Below are 20,058 nucleotides of genomic sequence, written 5' to 3'. Positions count from 1 at the left end.
CATTCTAGATCACTAGTCGTTGACCAAGTCAAAAGGAGATTACAATGAGCATTAAGCAGCATGGGCCACTACCAAAGGACCGATCAAATATAGAAGAATGGCAGGCCCTAACACTCCAAAAACACAGCCTCAACTTTGATTATGACACTAGGAACCAATTTTCTAATGACAAGTAGCAATACGCCACAATTCAGAAAGCATATATGCATAGACCCTTGAGAGTGATTCCAAGCTTCTTCTCCAAATTAACATTTCTCACCATGGCAACGTAGACTTGCTAGAATTTGTGGAAAATATGGGAAGTTCCTGATCGAGAAAGTGTTAGACAACAAGTGCACGATTGAAAAATATATAAAAGGATGTATCACTTCATGGATAAATTTCTAAATTCCAAATTGCTTATTGCTGACCTCGAACTTGACTAAGAGCAGTATTATTTTTGTAAAGAGAACTACTACCTATACAAAGAAAATATATAAAAATAAATTTATAAATTAATGTAATTTTATATAATTTATTAGATTTATTTTATAATTTAATATATTATATTAAATTATATTAATTTATGAATTTAATTTTGTATAATATTAAAATATTTTTCTCTGACAAAAGCAGTCAAATAAACAGGCTCTAAGAGCATTCTCATTGGATTAGCTAAAAGCTAAATCCAATGAGAATTTAGCTATTAGGTGGATAAATTGCTCACATTGAATTAGCTATATTCCAAATATTTGGAATATAGCTACAGTAATATCCAAACTAATTTTCAAATTTGGAAGACACTATTCATTCATCAAATCTTTTTTATATTATTTATTTCTCTTTCATTTTAATATTAATTATTTCTCTCTCTATTTTAAATGACAATTAAAAAAATATAATTATAATACAATTACAAATTAATATATAATATTATAAATAGTAAAATATGAAAAAATAAAATAAATTCATAATTAAAAAAATTAAAAAATTTTCAAAATTATTAATTACTCATTACTATATAATGAATAAATAGATAATTCAATTTGGAGATTTGATGTGAATAGTCAAAATTAAATTCATCTTATATTATTTTATTGTCATATAATGAAAAAATGGCTATTCCAATGTAGAGATTTATATAAATGGAATAGCTAAAAGTTAAATTTATCTTACATTCATAAAAAATATACTTTAATTTAACTATTCCAATGATAGTGCTCTAAGGCATGGAAAAAGCACCAACAATCAATACAACGTTTGTCAAATGCTTTCGTCGGTTTCACTTTAGGCTGTTAGCCCTATCCCCGTGACTTTAAGGTTCTCTTATTAATTTTTAAGATTTGTTATAAATAATGAGACGAGGTGAAATGAATAAAATAAAATATTATTATTAATTTAAAATTTAAAAAATTTAAATTATTTATTATATTTATATAAAAATTATAATAATAAAATAGGTTAAAAGTATTTCATCTGCCTTAACCTTATTTTCCAAATCTCTGACCAGAATTTTCTGTCATTTCATTATTTTCTCAATTCTGTCACTTTCCCTTCTAGAAACGACAGAAAAAAATTAAAGAAATTCTTGATTCATTGACCTGCGCCACTGTTACCATTTTTTTTTTTTTTTGGAAGATTCACACCCACTAATGTCCTTCTCATCTTTACTAGAGCGCTATCAGTGTATTTTGTTATTATTCAGGGGATATTTCTTGATGTCCGAATCCTTATCGGTACAAATAATTATTATATTTATTTAGTGCGTCTTCATTTTAATCAAATAATATTTGCAGTATTAAGTAGTGTTTATATAAATAAATATGAGATTTATATAAAAAAATATAAAATTAATTTTTTAATAATAAATTTTATTTAAAAAAAAAAAATCAGTAGTTGCACAAAATATATTTAGCATTGCTCACGATAATTTTCCAATCCATTACTGAGTTGCAACTGATTTATCAAAATGACTTTCTTCAATCTCTCCATGATCCTTTCGTTGCTTTCCATGCTCAGGTTCCTTGGCCTGACCTGCACCCACGCAGCCGACCCAGTTCCACTCTACCACTTCTGTGAAAACGCTACCTTCTCCCAAAATAGCCTCTACAATTCCAGTCTCAACTCCCTCCTCTCTTATCTCTCCTCCAACGTCACCCGCAACATCGAATTCTACAACACCACCTCCGGTCAGAACACCTCCGACCCCGTCTACGGCCTCTTCCTCTGCCGCGGCGATGTCACTTCCCAAATGTGCCGAGCATGCGTGGCTGCCGCGACCAAAGAGCTCGCCGCTAAATGTTCAAGGGAAAAGGTTGCTGTTATTTGGTACGACGAGTGCATGATTCGCTACTCCAACGAGTCTATCTTTTCCACCGTGGCCGTAAGGCCTAGAATTTCTCTATTGAACACTCAGAACATCACCGAGCAGGACCGATTTAATCGGCTGGTTAACACGACGATGATTAACTTAGCAAGTCGGGCCTCGAACTTCCCGACCGGTGCTAAGAAGTACGGGACAGAGGAAGTAAAATTTTCCGAGTTTCAAAATCTGTACAACCTTGTACAGTGTACGCCGGACCTGTCCGGTACCGATTGCAAGAGGTGTCTTGAGGCAGCTATCGGTCGTCTTCCTATATGCTGTGATGGAAAGCAAGGGGGAAGAGTTATTTTTCCCAGTTGTAATGTTAGGTACGAATTGTACCCTTTTTACCGGACGGCAACTGCGATACCGACGCCTCCTACGCCAGCTCTTCCACCTCCATCTGCAGGTTCCGTGACTGGACTTAACACTGCTTTCTCCGTTTATACTTTCTACTTTCTCCGTCTATAAAGTAACGGAAAAAGTAACTATGTGTCAATTTCAGGCCTAGTTAAGAGCATTAGTATTGGTCTATGTATATACATATGCAAAATCATATTTACATAATATGATTCTAAAATCTTTCACATTGACTTATGCATATCTAAATATTTAGTTACTTATGAATAGTGCTTATTCAAATTTGGATAATCACTATTCACCCTACAAATTATATTTAAATAATTATTTCTCTCTCCTCCCACTCTCTCTCACACAATCTTTTCATTTTCTCCCTCCTTAACAACAAAACAAACATTCACTTGCATATTCATTTTATTATTATAATATATTATATTTTTTTTTTCATTTTATTATATTTTTAATATATTATTATTAAAAAATTATATTTTTTATTATTACATTTGTATTATTAATCTCAAATATATGTAGTGGATGTTAATCGTAAAATATATATAAAAAATTGATTTTAGTAAAAAAATAATAATAATAAAATAATAATATTTTATTATTATTTTATCTCAAATATGCATAAGCCAATGTAGAAATTTTGCTTGAATGGCAAAGTGGATATGCAAAAGAAGTAATTTTACATATGCATATACATAAACCAATGCTAATGCTCTAACTTTTTAGGAATAGAATAATTTTATTTAGTATCCCCAAACATCAAATTTTATTTATTTATTTATTATTCATAATAAGTATGTAGTGTTTAGCTGAGCAACTCAATTATTTTAGTATGAATAAAATAAAAATATTAAAATATATATAATATGTGGTGTAAAATGTCGAGAAACATAATTCGAATAGAATAATATCATCTTTTTAATTGAAAATGGAGTCATTTGACTCGTTGCTAATTTTTTTTTAGTCTGAGAGTGATTGCCAAAATTAAATATTTTAAGGGGTGCTTAGAAATTGGTAGTGATTTGAGAAAACTGTGTATTTTTCCCTATTGGATAACTTTGAGATATTGTCAGAATATCTGAATGGATCCGGAATGATCATCAAACAAGTTTTGGAATTCTTGACCTCAAAGGCTCGTCTTACTTAATCTCCCTTTATATATGTAAGATGAGTGTACATAAAACTTAGCCTCGTTTGGTCATGCAGTTCAGATTAGATAAAATAAAATGTTTCGTTAAAAGTTGAATAAAATATTGTTAGAATATAATTTTTTAATTTTTTTTTTTATTTTGAGATTTAAAAAAATTGAATTGTTTATTATATTTTGTATTAGAGTTTGGAAAAATTGTAATGATGAGATGTGATGATTTTATGTATCCAAATGGGCCTTAATTTCTACCCTGCATTACTCCTCATTAACTATGGTACTGCTTCGTATATCAATGAAACGTGATATTTTTATGCAGGAAAAAGCAAAATCTCAGCTGTAACAATAGTAGCCATTGTTGCTCCAATTGCTGCCGCTGCTATGCTCCTAGTCCTGTCCTACTGTTTCATAACTAGGAGATCAGCAAGAATGAAGTTGAACGAAGAAAAAGGATCAAGTTTTGAGAAACCAGATCATGTCCTAACCTATAATGGTATGCAATTATAGATCTCACTCTTGAGCATTTTGATTCAAGCATCTATCGGCCCCGGAAAAAAAAAAAAAATCAAACATGTATCTGTATTCTATACTCATCCAATTAAAGTCGTTTTTCGACCTCCACTTGTGGGAATGATAAATATATAGAGAAAACATGCCACACATCCTTTGTGTTTTAGTACAACACGAAATAAGACAATTATATCATGATGAAGAGAATAGTAAATTATCTCTATCATATAGCTGAATCACTAATGGTATCAAACTTTGCGTCCTCATGTCTGCACAAATTGCTGTATAATCTCTTCCTTTTTTGGGATACATAGCTGCAAATGAAATTGCAAAGGAAATAGCAACAGCAGACTGCTTGCAATTTGATTATGGAACAATTGAAGCTGCCACCAACAAATTCTCAAATGACAACAAGTTAGGTTCTGGTGGATTTGGGGAGGTTTACAAGGTACTAAATTAATCAATATTCATTTATTGACTTTCTTCATTTTTTTCTTTTTCCAATTTTCTAATAGTTCTCAAAAGAACCATATCTATCAATTTTATTGCATTTCAATATAAACAAATTCAGAATTTTGAAAACCTTTTGAAGTCAGTATTTTCTAAATTCTACAATGAAATTATTCTAAAGCTGGTTGAAGTACCTATATTGGCAGGCTACACTTCCTACTGGACAAGAAATTGCAGTAAAGAGGCTATGGAGAAGCTCTGGACAAGGTGTAGGGCTATGGAGAAGCTCTGGACAAGGTGTAGGTCGATTTAAGAACGAGGTTGTACTGGCAGCGAAACTTCAACACAAAAATTTAACAGAGCTATTGGGATTCTGCTTGGAAGGAGAAGAAAAGATATTAATCTATGAATTTCTTCCTAATAAAGGCCTCGACTATTTTCTCTATGGTGTGTCTACCGGAACATCTGTCTAATACTTTTACATCAGTATGCATGTGCATCTGGTCCTTCATTTATTGATTGAAAAGTCTCTTTCATCTTGATAAACTTGTAGATCCTAAGAGACAAGGACAACTGGATTGGTCAAAACGTTACAAGATACTGTGCGGGGTTGCTCGAGGAATTCAGTATCTTCATGAAGATTCTCAACTTAAAATTATCCATCGTGACCTGAAAGTTAGCAGTATTTTGTTGGACGCAGATATGAATCCAAAAATTTCAGATTTTGGTATGGCAAGGATTCTTGAGGCTGATCAAAATCAAAATGATGCAAGTAGAACCGTGGGGACGTAGTAAGTTCTAAGTTGCTTCTCTCTGTTTTAGAACATTAGAACGGATTCATTCAAGTGCCAGAAATAATTAAGGATAAATAAATAGACGGTCATTCCAAAATTTTGATCTTAAGAAACATATGCCATTGCCTTCCTACGTCTTTTAGTAACACTGCTTATATGTTTCTGGTGCTACTTTGTAGCGGTTACATGGCTCCAGAGTATGCAATGCACGGGGAATTTTCTGCAAAATCTGATGTGTATAGTTTTGGTGTCATAGTCCTAGAGATCATCAGTGGGAAGAAGAACAGTAGTTTTGAATCAGAGCATGTTGATGACCTCTTGAGCTATGTGAGTATAAACCAGCAGATGTTTGTTTTTTTTTTTTATCATACCCTCCAAGTGCAAGGAGATATTCTGACCAATATTACTTGATAAAACATGCAGGCTTGGATACATTGGAGAGACGGAAGCCCCCTGAAATTGTTGGATCCAACAATGGGAGACTCTTATTCGAAAGAGGAAGTCATTAGATGTATCCATATAGCCTTATTATGTGTTCAGAAAGATCCAGCGGATCGACCCACCATGGCATCAGTTGTTCTCATGCTTAATAGCTACTCTGTCACTCTTCCATCACCTCAGCAGCCTGCATTTTTCCTTGGCAGTAGAAGTGATCCGAACATACCTACAATGGGGATGGAGTCTGCTCAATCTATTGGCATGACAATGCCATGGTCTGTTGATGACGCGCCCATTACCGAACCACAGCCTCGATAGTGTGAGGAAACAAGGCATATGCAAATATTGTAAAAACATGTCACCTGAGTGCCAGGTTTAGAAAACTCTAGTAGCCTGCTGATGGTATTTATCCGTGTCTTAATAAAAACAAGTCTAGCTAGAAGACATCTATGACTTGTAACCTTACTGTTGTTACGTTGTAAAGCAAGTGTAATGATGGACGAATTCCCCTCATCATCACACTTATCTGACAAAGGGAAATGCTTATCCCACAGGCACGATCCTGGCCGCCGATTTTTTTTTTTTTTGGGTACTTTTTTTGTACTTTGTGATTAAAGAAGAATTTTTAAATGATGTTGTGATTTTTTTTAAAAAAAGTTTTAAAAAAAATCAAAAATTGCAAAAAAAATAAGAAAAAAGAATAGCCTATTCGGTGGCCACCCATCGGTGGCTTTTGTACGTGGTTGTAGCAGGATCCATCTGACAAAATGGATATTGTTGTGATTTTGTAGGCTTGTCACGTTTTAGGGAAATCCTTAGGACCTGTCGGGCTGCTATTAGCCAATTTACAGTCTGCCAATCACATATTAACACAAACTTTCCACCACAATTGTCTTAAAGCAGCACTACACCAAAAAATGGCAAGCTCTTCTTGGCGATTGAATCCCCTTAGCCCTCACACCCCCTTAAAGCTAATTTCAACCCATCGAAACTGACTGCAAGTGGAAAATTGGGAGTCTCAGTTGAAACTAGAGGTAGAAAAGGCCAAAGGCAACGGCGCCGGCGAGGACGAGAACGAAGACCCAGAGGAAGTAGCAGCATGCACGACATCAGCTTCTATGCCTCTTCTTCGGTGTGAAAGATGGCGAGAGGGCTGGTTTGCGGGGCAGCGGTCTTTCAAAATGATATTGTTAAAAATAGAACAAGCAAGCCATTGATGAACAAAGAAAAATAAAACTTTTTGACTACAAAAACTGATGAAGTAATTGTAGGGTTCTCAAGATTGATTCGAACTCAAACTCAGAACTTCACCTTTGCATTGAAAAAAAAAATTCGAATTGAAGTTGATAGAATCTGTGACTGGGGAGCCATGAAAATGGACCGAAAAAGTTAATTTACTATGTTTAATCCGTTTCCAGATATATTAAGTCAACTTTTTCACCGGATCAAGCTTCTCAATGTGGTTCGTGGTGAGCATGAAAATCCTCTCGCTCTCACAGTGTTAGAAATACTAGATCAAAGTACACAGCGGAAGTGATATTACCTCATCGTAAATATCTAGGATCTAGTGCGGTTGTTCCACAGATTCTTCGTCGTCATCGTCGTTCATCCGGAATCTCCCGTATCGATGGTGGAGTGTGCTACGTAGCAATACCAGAGCAACACCCATATATTCCACAGCCTAAATGCCGGGACTAGATAGAACCATTTGAGAGAGATATTTCTTGTTTGTGATGCATGTATTCTCCAAAGGGGAGAGGGGCTATGTAAATAGCCCCTCTAAGTGTAACCCCCGGCTAGCCCTTAATGGCCAGTCATCAAGTCTCATGAAGTGGTTCTTAAACCACTTCATAACCACCAAGAGAAGGTGAAGGGGTGCCCACTATGGGTGCCCCTTTCTTACATCTCCCACTCACACATAGTGGGCAAGACCCTAGGTCTGCATCCCTCAATATGTTCTCAATCTTGTTCATACTGGCAAATAGGCCGTGCGACCATCGAGCACAGCTGTAAAAGAAAAATGGGAGCACTTTACCAAATCTCTTCTAGAGAATAACAGTATAGCAACATCCCTAAAAAAGTGTCTCGTTATGCCCCGACTCATTTGGTCACATCAAACTAAGCATCCCTAATCCCTTTCGAGTCCAAATGGCTCAGAGCAATGCTCAATCTCCATAAAACATGATGTACTCACAGTTATATTGCAACTCCCAAGAAGCAACATAACTTGCCGGCAATGAGTATACACCGTTATCAATGTGTTACCAAATAGTCTTCCCTTCGCACTCATGTCATTTAGTTTCAGTTCAGTCGCTTCCCCAGCAATGCCTCTTTAGACCGCATCATTCATGGCCATAGATAACATGCCAAAGTAGCAGACACTAAAACATCAACCTCGTGACATAGTCAAAGGTCTCCTAAGGGCATAAATAAATTAAGGTCATCAATTATGACATACAGGACTCACATGGTGAGGAAGCAGGGAACCATTCACTCACCTCTACTGTTGGTCGTAAAAGCACATGTAGTATGAAATACATGCTACGGTGGAGTTCTCTTTCCAAAGAAAGAGCGTATATCTATTCTCAATTCACCATACAGATCTTAGTCTAGTCGCTATCTCAGCGCCTAACCCGAGTCCCTCCATTTGCTCGCTATCCAAAGCGCCAAAGAGGATCTCGCATCTGGCTAAACCACATGCTACATGGTATGTGGGTAACCATGCACGGTCCTTAGACCTCATCTTAGCTCCCACTAAGGCGACATATCTTTTGTGTCTTCCAACTTATCCCTCTCGGGACAAGTACCGAGTAACACATTGTCTCATCTTTGCTCGCTACTTCTTTGTAGCGCAAAGGCGATCGCTCGTGTGAGTGAGCCGATCTAAGCCTGTCAATATACATTTTTCACCATAACTCTTAAATTTATGGTGAATGTGTGTGCATACCAAAAAATGCTTCCAATCACGCCACATGATCATAGAACACATCAGTATCATGTGCATGACGAGCAATACCGTGAGGTACAGAGAAATCACATGGTCAACAACAAATTATTAAGCCACAACTCTCAAGTGGTGTTTAATGACCATTTCTCTCCATACGCATTCTAATGTATAGTAACTTTCCAAAACATGCTCGTACCAAGAGACTCAACTTTTACATGTAAAAGTCATTTGCACAATCATGAAGTCAGCGATGACTCATCGCGAATCTCATTTAGGTCAAACTCACAATATAAGCCGTAGATTCTAGTCAGCAAGTCTAACTGCGATTTTTAAGAATCTACAAAGTGACCACAAATGTTATTCAGCAAACTTAATTTACGACTTCAATGTTTCATTTAAATCTCTTGCACTCAACAAAAGCATGTGAGATAACCATTATTTATTTTTCATTAAGAGTAAAGCGATTAGAGCCTTTGCTCTCAAAGACAATCATAATAGTCTTATCATTACTTTTAATGACAATCGCATCACAAACTCACTTAACAAAGTAAGTCATATTTACCCTCTAACAAAAACTTAACCTCTAACTCCCATGAGCAAACCATAATGGAAACATCAAACAATATAGGCAAAACTAGATTCTTTAGTATTTTCCATCTCATTAATTGTCTATAGATTTTGAACAAGAGCTCCTAGAAACTGTTTTCCTAAAAAAAACAGTCTCACTAGACATGAAATCTGAGCTTCTTTTCACAAACCCATGTCCATCACCTCATAGTATGGAAAACCTCTTATTAGGCGACAATTAATTATCTAAGATAATCAGTTTGCAATATCTCTTATGATGACACTTTTCTAATATTGTCAACAGCGTTCAAAGAATCCCATTTTATTCAATAGGTCGTTTAATAACAAAAAAAAAAACGACTAGGTACATTGGATATCTTTGAATAGATGGTTTGTTGAGGCCTCATGTAAACAGCACCAGCAGCATTCATTCGCTTTCTGTACCAAAATAGTACTAGCAACAATCATGCGCTCAAGGTACTTCATGCCTAAACATCACAAAAACCAACCATCTAATTCTCCTATGAGAATCAGCTATTTAACACCTTCAAGAAAAGTTTCAATAAATATGCGATCAATAGCTATCTAAATGCAACTCAATTAGTGCCAAGAGATGGATCTATACCTTTATCAACTCCATTTTTCCTTTATCAATTAGATCAACAACCCCAGGTTGGATCATATAAGTGAAGCGAATCTAAGATTCTATATTGAGATTCCTATTATGTGAATTCAATACCTTTAGCAGAGCCATATTACAAATATTCTCTTCCAGTCTCTAAACGACGAAAGAATATTGATATAAAGCTACCACGCTATTTATGAGGATCCTTATATTCTATAACTTTTAGAAGTCACTATCACTAGTGGTACACCTTAACTCAAAGGTATGCTCCCACTAGTTCTTGAATTACTCCCACTATTTTCGGCGATCTTATAAAAAGAATTTTGAAAAAAAAAATTAAGGTTAAGGTAATGTGGAATGAAATGTGATGAAAACATTCTTTCCAAAAATAAGTGTTACAAAAATCCACAACTCCCCGCCCTCGCCGAAAATATGAGTAATTTTCTTGACTCAACCAAAAAAAATGATCAAGCTTAGATCCTCTCGACTTTTAATAGAATTCACGTTTGCACAAAATAGTCACTCAGCCTTTCTAAAAAACGAATGAACTCGATCTAAGGACGACAAATCAGAATTAAGGCTGCAACCTATATTACATCAACCCAAGTGTGATGTAACAACTGCTTTGCGCCATAATTCATTTATAACACCATTCTCAGCAAGTTAATAAACTGCGATATAATTGTTTTCATCATATAACTCATACGATTGCGATTTCGGAAAAATTTTAACTGAAAAATATATTTTCATAAAAAAAAGTTTTGGATCTCATTTATATGATGAAACAACATATTTATTATCAAAGTCCTTAGTGTGCATGTATAGGAACTTTCACATAGAAAATACTCATATTGCCTTTTCTCTTTGACTCTACTAAACCAAGGAGAGGGATCTCATTAGCGAGAAAATTTTTAATTTCTCAAGCTTCACACCCATCATCCTATGCCTCTATGGCATATTTTAGTATATCATTTCCCCACCCGAGAAATAATACCACTGAGTCAATGAGTGACCATCCAACTTCCAAACATCTAGAAATTCTCACTAACACCACTACTTTCAATAAGTCTTAAACCAAATTAGGTATAGACTTCACAAATATCGCATTAAAAGCACTAATAAAAACATCATTTTGTGCAACAAATGCAGTATGTAACGTTTTAGCTACTAACTAGCGATATATCTTTATTTCTTGCATACTCAATATTTTTCATATTCTTCAATCCACTATAGGAGAGAAAAAGAAAAAACTTTGCGAGAAATTATCTTAACCTAAAACCTATCTTGCATCAGTGCAACCACGAGCAAAATTTTTAGTTTAGGTTTAGATAAGCCATACCTAATTATTCAGACTTTTGCCACAGTTGCCATGCAAACCTCCAAGGTGCTTGGTATTACTCTCAAGGGGTGCTCCAAAGTTTATATATCTACAAGAACCTATCTGTTCTCGCTAGAGAGAAATAAAACTTGAGCAAGATTACTAGTGCTAATACCACATAAAGGTGCACTGATAAAATCTTTAAAAAAAATGAATGTGCCAATCAAGAATGTCCTCAACACGCTTGCACACTCAGATTTTAATATCCTTACCCGCCAGATATACTGGCAAGTTTTAGAGAGTATGTTCTTATCTATGAGTAATCTAAATTGCTTTAAGATTGTAATGCTCAACCTCAAAATATATGAGCAATTAATCTTTGCGTTATAAAAACAACGTGCAATTTCTTCTATTACCCACAAGATTCTTAAAGGCAAAATAGTGATTTAGCTCTATATGATAGTTGATCCCATCAACTTCTATAAAAATTGTAGTGCATGCGTCCCACGCGCACTTCCAATTTTATTCTAGACATTTTAGAGGTTTTACAATAATGATGGTCTAAGACTATCTGACTCTCAAAATAATCTTTATTTGTTTCCCACTATTGCTCATGGAGGAGATTAATGTGACGATTAAGTCGTATAAATAATCTCTAGGCTTTCTTCATGGTTATCTCAAAGTTACTAAACTATGCGCATCTAATTCCACACACATTTAAGAAATTTGCCGCTTTAATCTAAGTCAGAATAAAAATAATTAATACATGTCGCAAGATCGAAAATTCGCTAAGCTTCCTAATCATCTCTTGCGCCTCAATGTCTAATTATTAATTTCTAACTTAATTTTCACGCAAATTTATATCGTATAGGAGATTAATTCTAAATTAATCTCAACCATACTCCCACTAGGATAAGCAATCTACCGAGTTAGTCATATGAAAAAATAATTTCTTCTTTGATCGAAGAAATCAATTTAAGCCAATCATAAGCATGGACAAATCAAACTCGGGCTACTTAATCCTCTAGTTTATCACATCCAAAAAAAAAAAATTGAAGACAGTTCTAAAAAATAGTCTAACAATACAAGTGATAAAATAAGCTCATACATTTACATGTAATCACAATACATGTACAAAAATGATCACATCACATTTGATCCAAATAATTATTATTCACAAAAAATAATAATCTAGGCAATTTATAACGTAAAATAAAATGCCAAACAAATGTGACAAAAAAAATATCATGGCAAACATGTATTTAATAACCATAATCACATGCAAAAATATTTCAAAAAACATTTATGCCACAATAACATGCTGAATAAATAACTAAAATCAGCAAACTTACCAATAATAGGCTTTAGCCCAAATGGTTGAGCATAGTCTTTGTATGTGAGGTCTTGGGTTCAAAACACCACTCAAGCATTTTGTAAAATAAAATTTTATGCCACTGTTCTTGGACAGCCAAAGGGCCGCACCTTCTTGGGCGCCCAATTGCAAAGCAGGCTTGTGCCTGCTGGGCTCACGGCCCAAATCTTCCAGTGGGCATTTTTTTTTTAAATGAGCTAGACTGCATTTTTTTAAAAAAAACTAGTCGGGCTTTTCTTTTTCAACCGAAACAAATAGTTTTGCAGCCCACAGCCCATAAATAATTTAAACCAAAACAGTTTTCCTTTACTTAAAACAGATGTGTTTTGCTAAAACAAAAAATATGGGCCGGACCCAGAACTTGATTTAAGAAAAAATAGGCCTAACTCCCTTTAAAACCAGCCCAAACTTCATTACAAACAAATGAACATCACTGTTCATCTTCCTCCTTCAGCCGACGGTTACTGCGTGGCTGGCTTTAATGGAAAAAAAAAATGCAGCACATGTAACCGCAGCCAACCGCAGCGTGCGCCCCACCCACTCAAAGGCACTGCTGCAGCACCTAGAGACAACGGCAAAGCTGACTTCCTCCACCGGTCTCAGGTGCACGCAGCACCTGGTGCGCGCAGCACCATGTGCATGCGGCTGCTGGTGCGGGCAGCACCTGGTGGCGCTGCCTTTCTCGGCATGGGGTGCTGCCATCAGTCGTGCGGTGCCGCCACCTGCAGCAAAGCACGTCACGCGTCCCAGCAGCGGATCTGCCCGCAGCAGTGCACCACCATGGTGCAAGGCTCTGAGCACGGCAAGCACGGCCTGGTGCTTGGCTCTGCGCGCGGCATAGCCATTGCACCGTAGTGAGGCTCCTTCCCTACACTCGGTGCAGCGCCTAGCCCAGGTAATTGGCAGCGTTCCTATCTGCCATGTTCCCCTACGATGCGCATGGCACCGCGTGCAGTGCGCTTGCAGTGTTCGCCGCACGGTGTGCGTTGCACTACCCGCTGTTGCCTTGTAGATGCAACACAGAGGTGCACCCTGATCTGTGATGGTAGCAGCACTGAGGTGCTTCATACGACACCCGTGCAGCAGCACCCAAACGGTGCGCTCTAGTGTCTTTTGCGGCGCTCATAGCGTCGGGGTGCACAATACCCTCTAGTGCAGGTTGCTGCCACATATGGCCACATCCGCAGCGATTCATTGGTTGCGTTAACAATGATCGGCATCCAGTGACAAACTTTACACGAACCACCTCTCACGGTAGAATGGTGGTTACCGAGAGAAAATAAAAATTTTTCCGTTGGGAACAAAAAATTCAGTGAATGAAATCACAACATGCACATCAAACACAAAACGAGAACAACCAATTCTCGCTCTGATACCAATGTTAGAAATACTAGATCAAAGTACACAGCGGAAGTGATATTACCTCATCGTAAATATCTAGGATCTAGTGTGGTTGTTCCACAGATTCTTCGTCGTCATCGTCGTTCATCCGGAATCTCCCGTATCGATGGTGGAGTGTGCTACATAGCAATACCAGAGCAACACCCACATATTCCACAGCCTAAATGCCGGGACTAGAGAGAACCATTTGAGAGAGAGATTTCTTGTTTGTGATGCATGTATTCTCCAAAGGGGAGAGGGGCTATGTAAATAGCCCTTCTAAGTGTAACCCCCGGCTAGCCCTTAATGGCCAGTCATCAAGTCTCATGAAGTGGTTCTTAAACCACTTCATAACCACCAAGAGAAGGTGAAGGGGTGCCCACTATGGGTGCCCCTTTCTTACACACAGTAAGACCATAACCCGCCCGTAAAATTTAACAACTTCGAGAGCTTAATCATATTATTCCCACCATCGTCACCCGAGCCACACCCCCCACCTCGCATTTCACCTGAGTCAAACTTAGAGATCAATCTATGTCCTCGATGACAATTATGTACTTGGAGCTCGTCTTCATCAGTAGCTTCCTTAGCTCCGAGTTGGTATGCACCTCGGTTAGCTCCAAGTCATATATGTCGTAACCCAGAAAATTTGCTACGGTTGCGATCATGCTTAATTTCCCTCTCCCCGGCAGACCATAGAGTAGGTAACCTCTTTTCCATGCTTGCCCGGTCTTCTGGTAGAATCCTTGACCGTTCACGAAGTCTATGAGATCCTCCATAATCTCTTGCTTCTTTGTTGGGTCCATGGCTAAGGTCTCAAATATGCTTGGATGCTTAAACAGTATAGACTCCCACAAGTGTCCCCTCGAGTCCAAGGAATCGCCATGAGAAGGTTTGACCTTGCCTTTGCGTGACGACGTGTTCCCAGAGAACGGTGACGCCGTTGTAGGTGTCAACAATGCTGTCTGATGAAGTGTTTACTGAATATTGATAAACTTGATTACAATATATTGCCGCACGATATAGATGAATAGAGTGCTATATATATACAATGAATGCATAATCTATTATAGGAAAGCTAGCTGGGATTGAATATACAATGAATATAAAATCTATTCTAGGAAAGCTAGCTGGAATTGTGGCTGTGAGGATTGTAACAGCTTGTGAGACGTGATTCTTGTGATTAGTCCAACAGTTTATTCCCTTGATTCTCGACTACACTTATGTGACTTGATTTGTTGCATGATTTATGAGTTATCTCTGATATTATTGGAGAGGCCGAAGGTGATGGCGCTGGAGTTTAGGGCGTGGGTGAGGTTGAGGTTGAGGTGGCTACTGGTGATGGAGACGGAGGAGCTGAGGTAGAGCTGGACGGTGTTTTTAGAGCTCGTTGGTGTTGACTTCGTCGATCTCGATGATGTCGAAGTAGCAGTAGGAGACCAGCGAAAAATCCGGTTGAAGAGCTTGACAGTGGAGAACCGGAGTTCGGGTGGGAAGACTACTTGCGTCGGCATCAGCGTCGACTTCGGACTTGGGGAGGTGCAAAGGGATGCAGCGAGGAAGATAGGACAGAGAGAGGCGGGTAGTGCAAATGAGAAGGCAAAAGGGCTGGGCTATATACGACCGTGATTCTATGTGATGGAGCGTATTTCTCTTGCAGTGTATTTTCTTACGTGAAGCTTCATAGCTTTTGTGGGATTTTCAGCCCGACCACTGGGAAGCGTTTTTGCATGTTTTTATTCTCGGGTAAAAGAGATAAAAATAAATAAATAAATAAATAAAATAAAAAGATATGAAATTATCACTATTTAAAGGAGTAATTCTAGATATAACTATGAAGTGCATAAACGTTGTGTAATCACTTTAAAAATTTGAAAAAGAGTGAAATTCAATATTAAAAAATTAATTTTCTTTTATGTAGATCTCATGTTTTATTCACTTTTTTTAAAGTAATTACGCGGCGGTTGCACAATTCATGATTGTAAATATATTTTCACTTTAAAGAAATGCAACTAATATTTACCAAATATCAAAGTTGAGCTAGAATTTCATTAGGAGTTATTCTATTATCAAATCGGTATATAGACCACATCATCTATATTACTTAAATAATAAGATTTTTTTAAAAAAAATGATAAATTGTAAGATTTGATTTAGAAGATTCAAATTTTAAGATTTCTCTTTCAAATTAAATTATATTATGTAAATATAATAATTAAATATTATTTATTTGGGTCATTTTTTAAATGTGATTTTTTCGTTTATCTAGAACCATAATTATTATATTTTTAAAATTATTCGATTAATAAGTAAAATCATCAAAATATCTTATATTTTAAGCGAAATGACCCCTCTACGTCGCCGTCACTCCTAACCATATTATGATCCAGGCCGTAAATATGGCGCAAGTAACAAATTTTGACAGCTCTCTAGAGTAGCTCTAGCTTATTAATATCCGACCTAACGTATTGATCAGCCTCCAATATTTCAAACTATGTTTTTGTTTTTTCTAATCAAATCACCAATATTTCAACGTATGTTATCTCATCACTCACATGTTTTGAATAGAAACATGGTAATCAGTTGTTTTAAGATCTATTTGGGAATACAATTACTTAAGATATTTTTATATTATTTTATTAATATTGATAAATTATTTATTATTATTCTTACTATTATATATAAATAGTAATGGTTTATATAATTGTAGAGTGTGAAAATGTCGTGCAATCATTTTGAAAAAGAATAGGGTCAACTATTAAAAAATTAACTTTTTTTTTCATGTGAATCTTTATTTACTCACTTTTTTAAAAAAATTACACAACGCTTACGCACTCCATAATTAAAAATATCATTTATCATTTACAAATCATACGAGATACTAAGACTGTTCTTCCAGGCTGGATTTTTTCCCAGCCTGCTCCGAAACCTGAAAATCCGAATTCATGCCCGGATCAAATCCGGGCCAGAACCTAGATTGTCAAAACATAGACCTGTCCGATCCGGATACGGGTTTGAAACTCGGGTACCCAGGTCTTTTTGAAGAACGATAGCCCAAGAGTCTCATAGAAGTTCTGAAAGACTGAAACAAGCCTCACACCAGTTACAAGCTCACCCGAATCCCAACTTCGACGAGTTCAACTCTTCCTCCCCCATTAAAGCTCTGCACGAGCTCCAGAGTCCAGATTGAGTCCGACACCATCCTCTCCAAAGACCTGAAACTCTCCACCATCTCCCCCATTAAAGCTTTGTAGGAGAACATGTTTATTCGAAGAGAGAGAAACTGACGCTTAGAGAGAGAGAGAGAGGCAGGCTGTATTGTAGTTTTATCTTTTCCCCATAGAAGAGAGATAAACAGGGACCCATTTGTCAAAAAACATCTCCCTCTGATCAACGCCTCTACTGCACTCTCATTTATTCCTCATCCTTTTCTTCCTAATTTTTCGTTTTGTTTTGTCTTTTAATTTTCACATCACACTGACACACAGTAAATGTGTAGTTTGTAGAGAGGGCGGAGAGAAGAGAGGGTGTCAGCGCCTCTGCTGCACTCTCATTTATTTTATCTTTCTGTGGGTAGGTTCTTTGTGCTATTAAAAAAGTCTCGAGATTTGCATCAAGATAAAGACCACAAGACTCCTTCCCTGTTCAAGTTCAAGCCCTTAGCCAGCTTCGCTTGATGAGAACTAAATCAAAGCACACCAGCTAATGAAGGAGAAAGTAGGTCTCTTGGAGGAGAGAGCCTGCCCCAGAACACCACCAACATCAACAACAATAATAAAGAAGTTGAAGAAGCGGTACCAAAGCTACCACCTTTCTAAAATCCCATTTTCTTGGTATGAACTTTAGTCATGCACTTCAAAGTGAAAGTTTGCTTCATCCAATTATTATTCTTTTTTGTTTCCTTTGATTATCAGAAGTCTTTGGCCATATCTCATCACAATATTATGCTTGTATCCGAACGATGAAAAAAAAAATCGGATTAAACTCGAGTTGAACTCGGATTCCGGACTTCAAACCCTGGTTCATCCGTGTTTCGGCCCGGGTTTGAAATTCGGGTTCCGGTCCAGGTATATCCGGATTCCCGGGTCGAAACCTGGATGAACAGTCTTACAAGATACAACCAATATCTACGCGTGTTTTCCTGTAGCTGTGAATGGGTCCCCAGTGATGCAGCCATTTTTGAATTATGTTAACCACAAATTCCTTGGCAAATACATACATATATACATGAAGAGAAATGATTTGTACAAGTTTCAAATAGACAAATCTCATACAAGCCCTTGTAAAAAAGTGGACTCCACCTTAAAAAAGTGTAAAAAAAACTATTATTTATTAGTGAGATCTATTGTTTTACAAAAAACTTGTATGGGGTTTATCTATTTGAGACTTGTATTTAGCATTACTCATATATAAATAATGCTATACTCACTGAAATTGGGTCCCCACACTTTTTTTTTTATTTTTTTTATTATTTAGTAATTAAGTAAGTGTTTTTTAATAATATTATGTATTTATTTTTAAAAAAATTGATCAAAGATATAAAAAAAAGAAGTAGCGGAGAGGTTTGGATTTAGAGATGAGTTGAGATGGGTTGAGATGGTTTGTGAATAGTAGAATAAAAATTGAATTATTTATTATATTTGATGTGGGAATTTGAAAAAGTTATTTTGGGATTTGAAAAAGTTGAATTGTTTATTATATTTTGTGTGAGAATTTAAAAAAATTGTAATGATAAGATGAGATGAGCTGAGATACTTACGAATCCAAACGTCCCCTTAATCTTTCCAGATAATTTGTCGGACCATACCTCGATGGCTGTATCACGAATCTGTATACATACACATCTTTCCTCGGACGCTAAAAATCAAAAGCATGCTGCATGGCCCTGAATTATGAGCCAAGCTCTAGATGATTGAGACCAGAAAAGTAAACTTGAAATACAAGGTATCGATGTTAGGTTGCCCAATAAATGTTCCCGTCTGCCTCCGAGAAAATGCTTAACCAAATGTTCGTACGCTTCATGGGAGATGTGAGAGAGAGAGAGAGAGAGAGACGTCATTTTATAACTCCCATCCATCCATCAATGATATTACGATATCTTCTCTCCTTTTTCTAATCAACGATATCTTTATCTCCTATCCCACCAGGATGTTCTTCTTTTTCTTATTTTTATTGAAATTTACTTTTTCGGATAAATAAATTTGTTTTTATTTTCTGATTCCACCTAATCTCCTTCGCTACGGAAGAGTGAGATATAAAGGAATTTTTTAATATGTTTAGAAATATGTTCATCTCATATTATGTGATTTTCATTTCATTTTATTTTATTTTCAAAAACCGTTTTAGATTAATTGTTACAATTTTTTTAAATTAATTATTATAATTTTAAATAAAAAATAATACAATTTTTTTAAATCTTAAAATAAAAATAATATTACAAAATAATATTATAATAATATTTTAACTTCATAATATTTTTATTCAATTTTTTTTTATTTTTTTAAAATCCAATAAATATTTAATTCAAATTATCTCATTACTATTTACAAATTATTTTATTATAAAAAAACTGCCCATTATTCATTTTCTCATTCCTCTTATCATTGATGATAAATTTACAAATAAAATATAATAAATAATTTTTAATCATGTAATACTATATTATAAATAAAATAAAAAAAAATAAAAAAGTAATACCATTATTCTTTTATTATTATTTATAAAATTCTATTCTCATCATCTTAAAAGGTTGCCTCCTAAAAATAATAATAATAATAAAAAAAAAAAAAAAAATGGAGTT

At 35.8% G+C, this 20,058-nt stretch overlaps 1 protein-coding gene and 1 pseudogene across 1 annotated transcript; one reads left to right on the top strand and one right to left on the bottom strand.

Moving 5' to 3' along the window:
* The first annotated feature begins 1,909 nt into the window (after positions 1–1,909).
* On the top strand, positions 1,910–6,630 carry LOC108995845 (cysteine-rich receptor-like protein kinase 10). Its single transcript, XM_018971480.2, has 7 exons — positions 1,910–2,750; positions 4,177–4,350; positions 4,682–4,815; positions 5,024–5,264; positions 5,371–5,608; positions 5,791–5,938; positions 6,035–6,630. Exons 1-7 carry the CDS (start codon positions 1,949–1,951, stop codon positions 6,365–6,367), a joined length of 2,070 nt encoding a protein of 689 aa, XP_018827025.2. The 5' UTR covers positions 1,910–1,948; the 3' UTR covers positions 6,368–6,630.
* An 842-nt stretch (positions 6,631–7,472) lies between these two features.
* Positions 7,473–17,499, bottom strand: LOC108995821 (annotated as a pseudogene).
* Between the last annotated feature and the right edge of the window lie 2,559 nt (positions 17,500–20,058).

Source organism: Juglans regia, chromosome 3, assembly GCF_001411555.2.
Source record: "Juglans regia cultivar Chandler chromosome 3, Walnut 2.0, whole genome shotgun sequence".
In the NCBI taxonomy this organism is placed as follows: Eukaryota; Viridiplantae; Streptophyta; class Magnoliopsida; order Fagales; family Juglandaceae; genus Juglans; species Juglans regia.
This window is presented reverse-complemented; position numbering and strand designations above follow the sequence as displayed.

Bases quoted from the DNA above. Each gene is read 5' to 3' on its own strand.
- LOC108995845 (XM_018971480.2), top strand. From the start codon at position 1,949: ATGACTTTCTTCAATCTCTCCATGATCCTTTCGTTGCTTTCCATGCTC. The intron at 2,751-4,176 runs GTTCCGTGACTG...ATTTTTATGCAG, and splicing joins TCTTCCACCTCCATCTGCAG to GAAAAAGCAAAATCTCAGCT. The intron at 5,609-5,790 runs GTAAGTTCTAAG...GCTACTTTGTAG, and splicing joins AGTAGAACCGTGGGGACGTA to CGGTTACATGGCTCCAGAGT.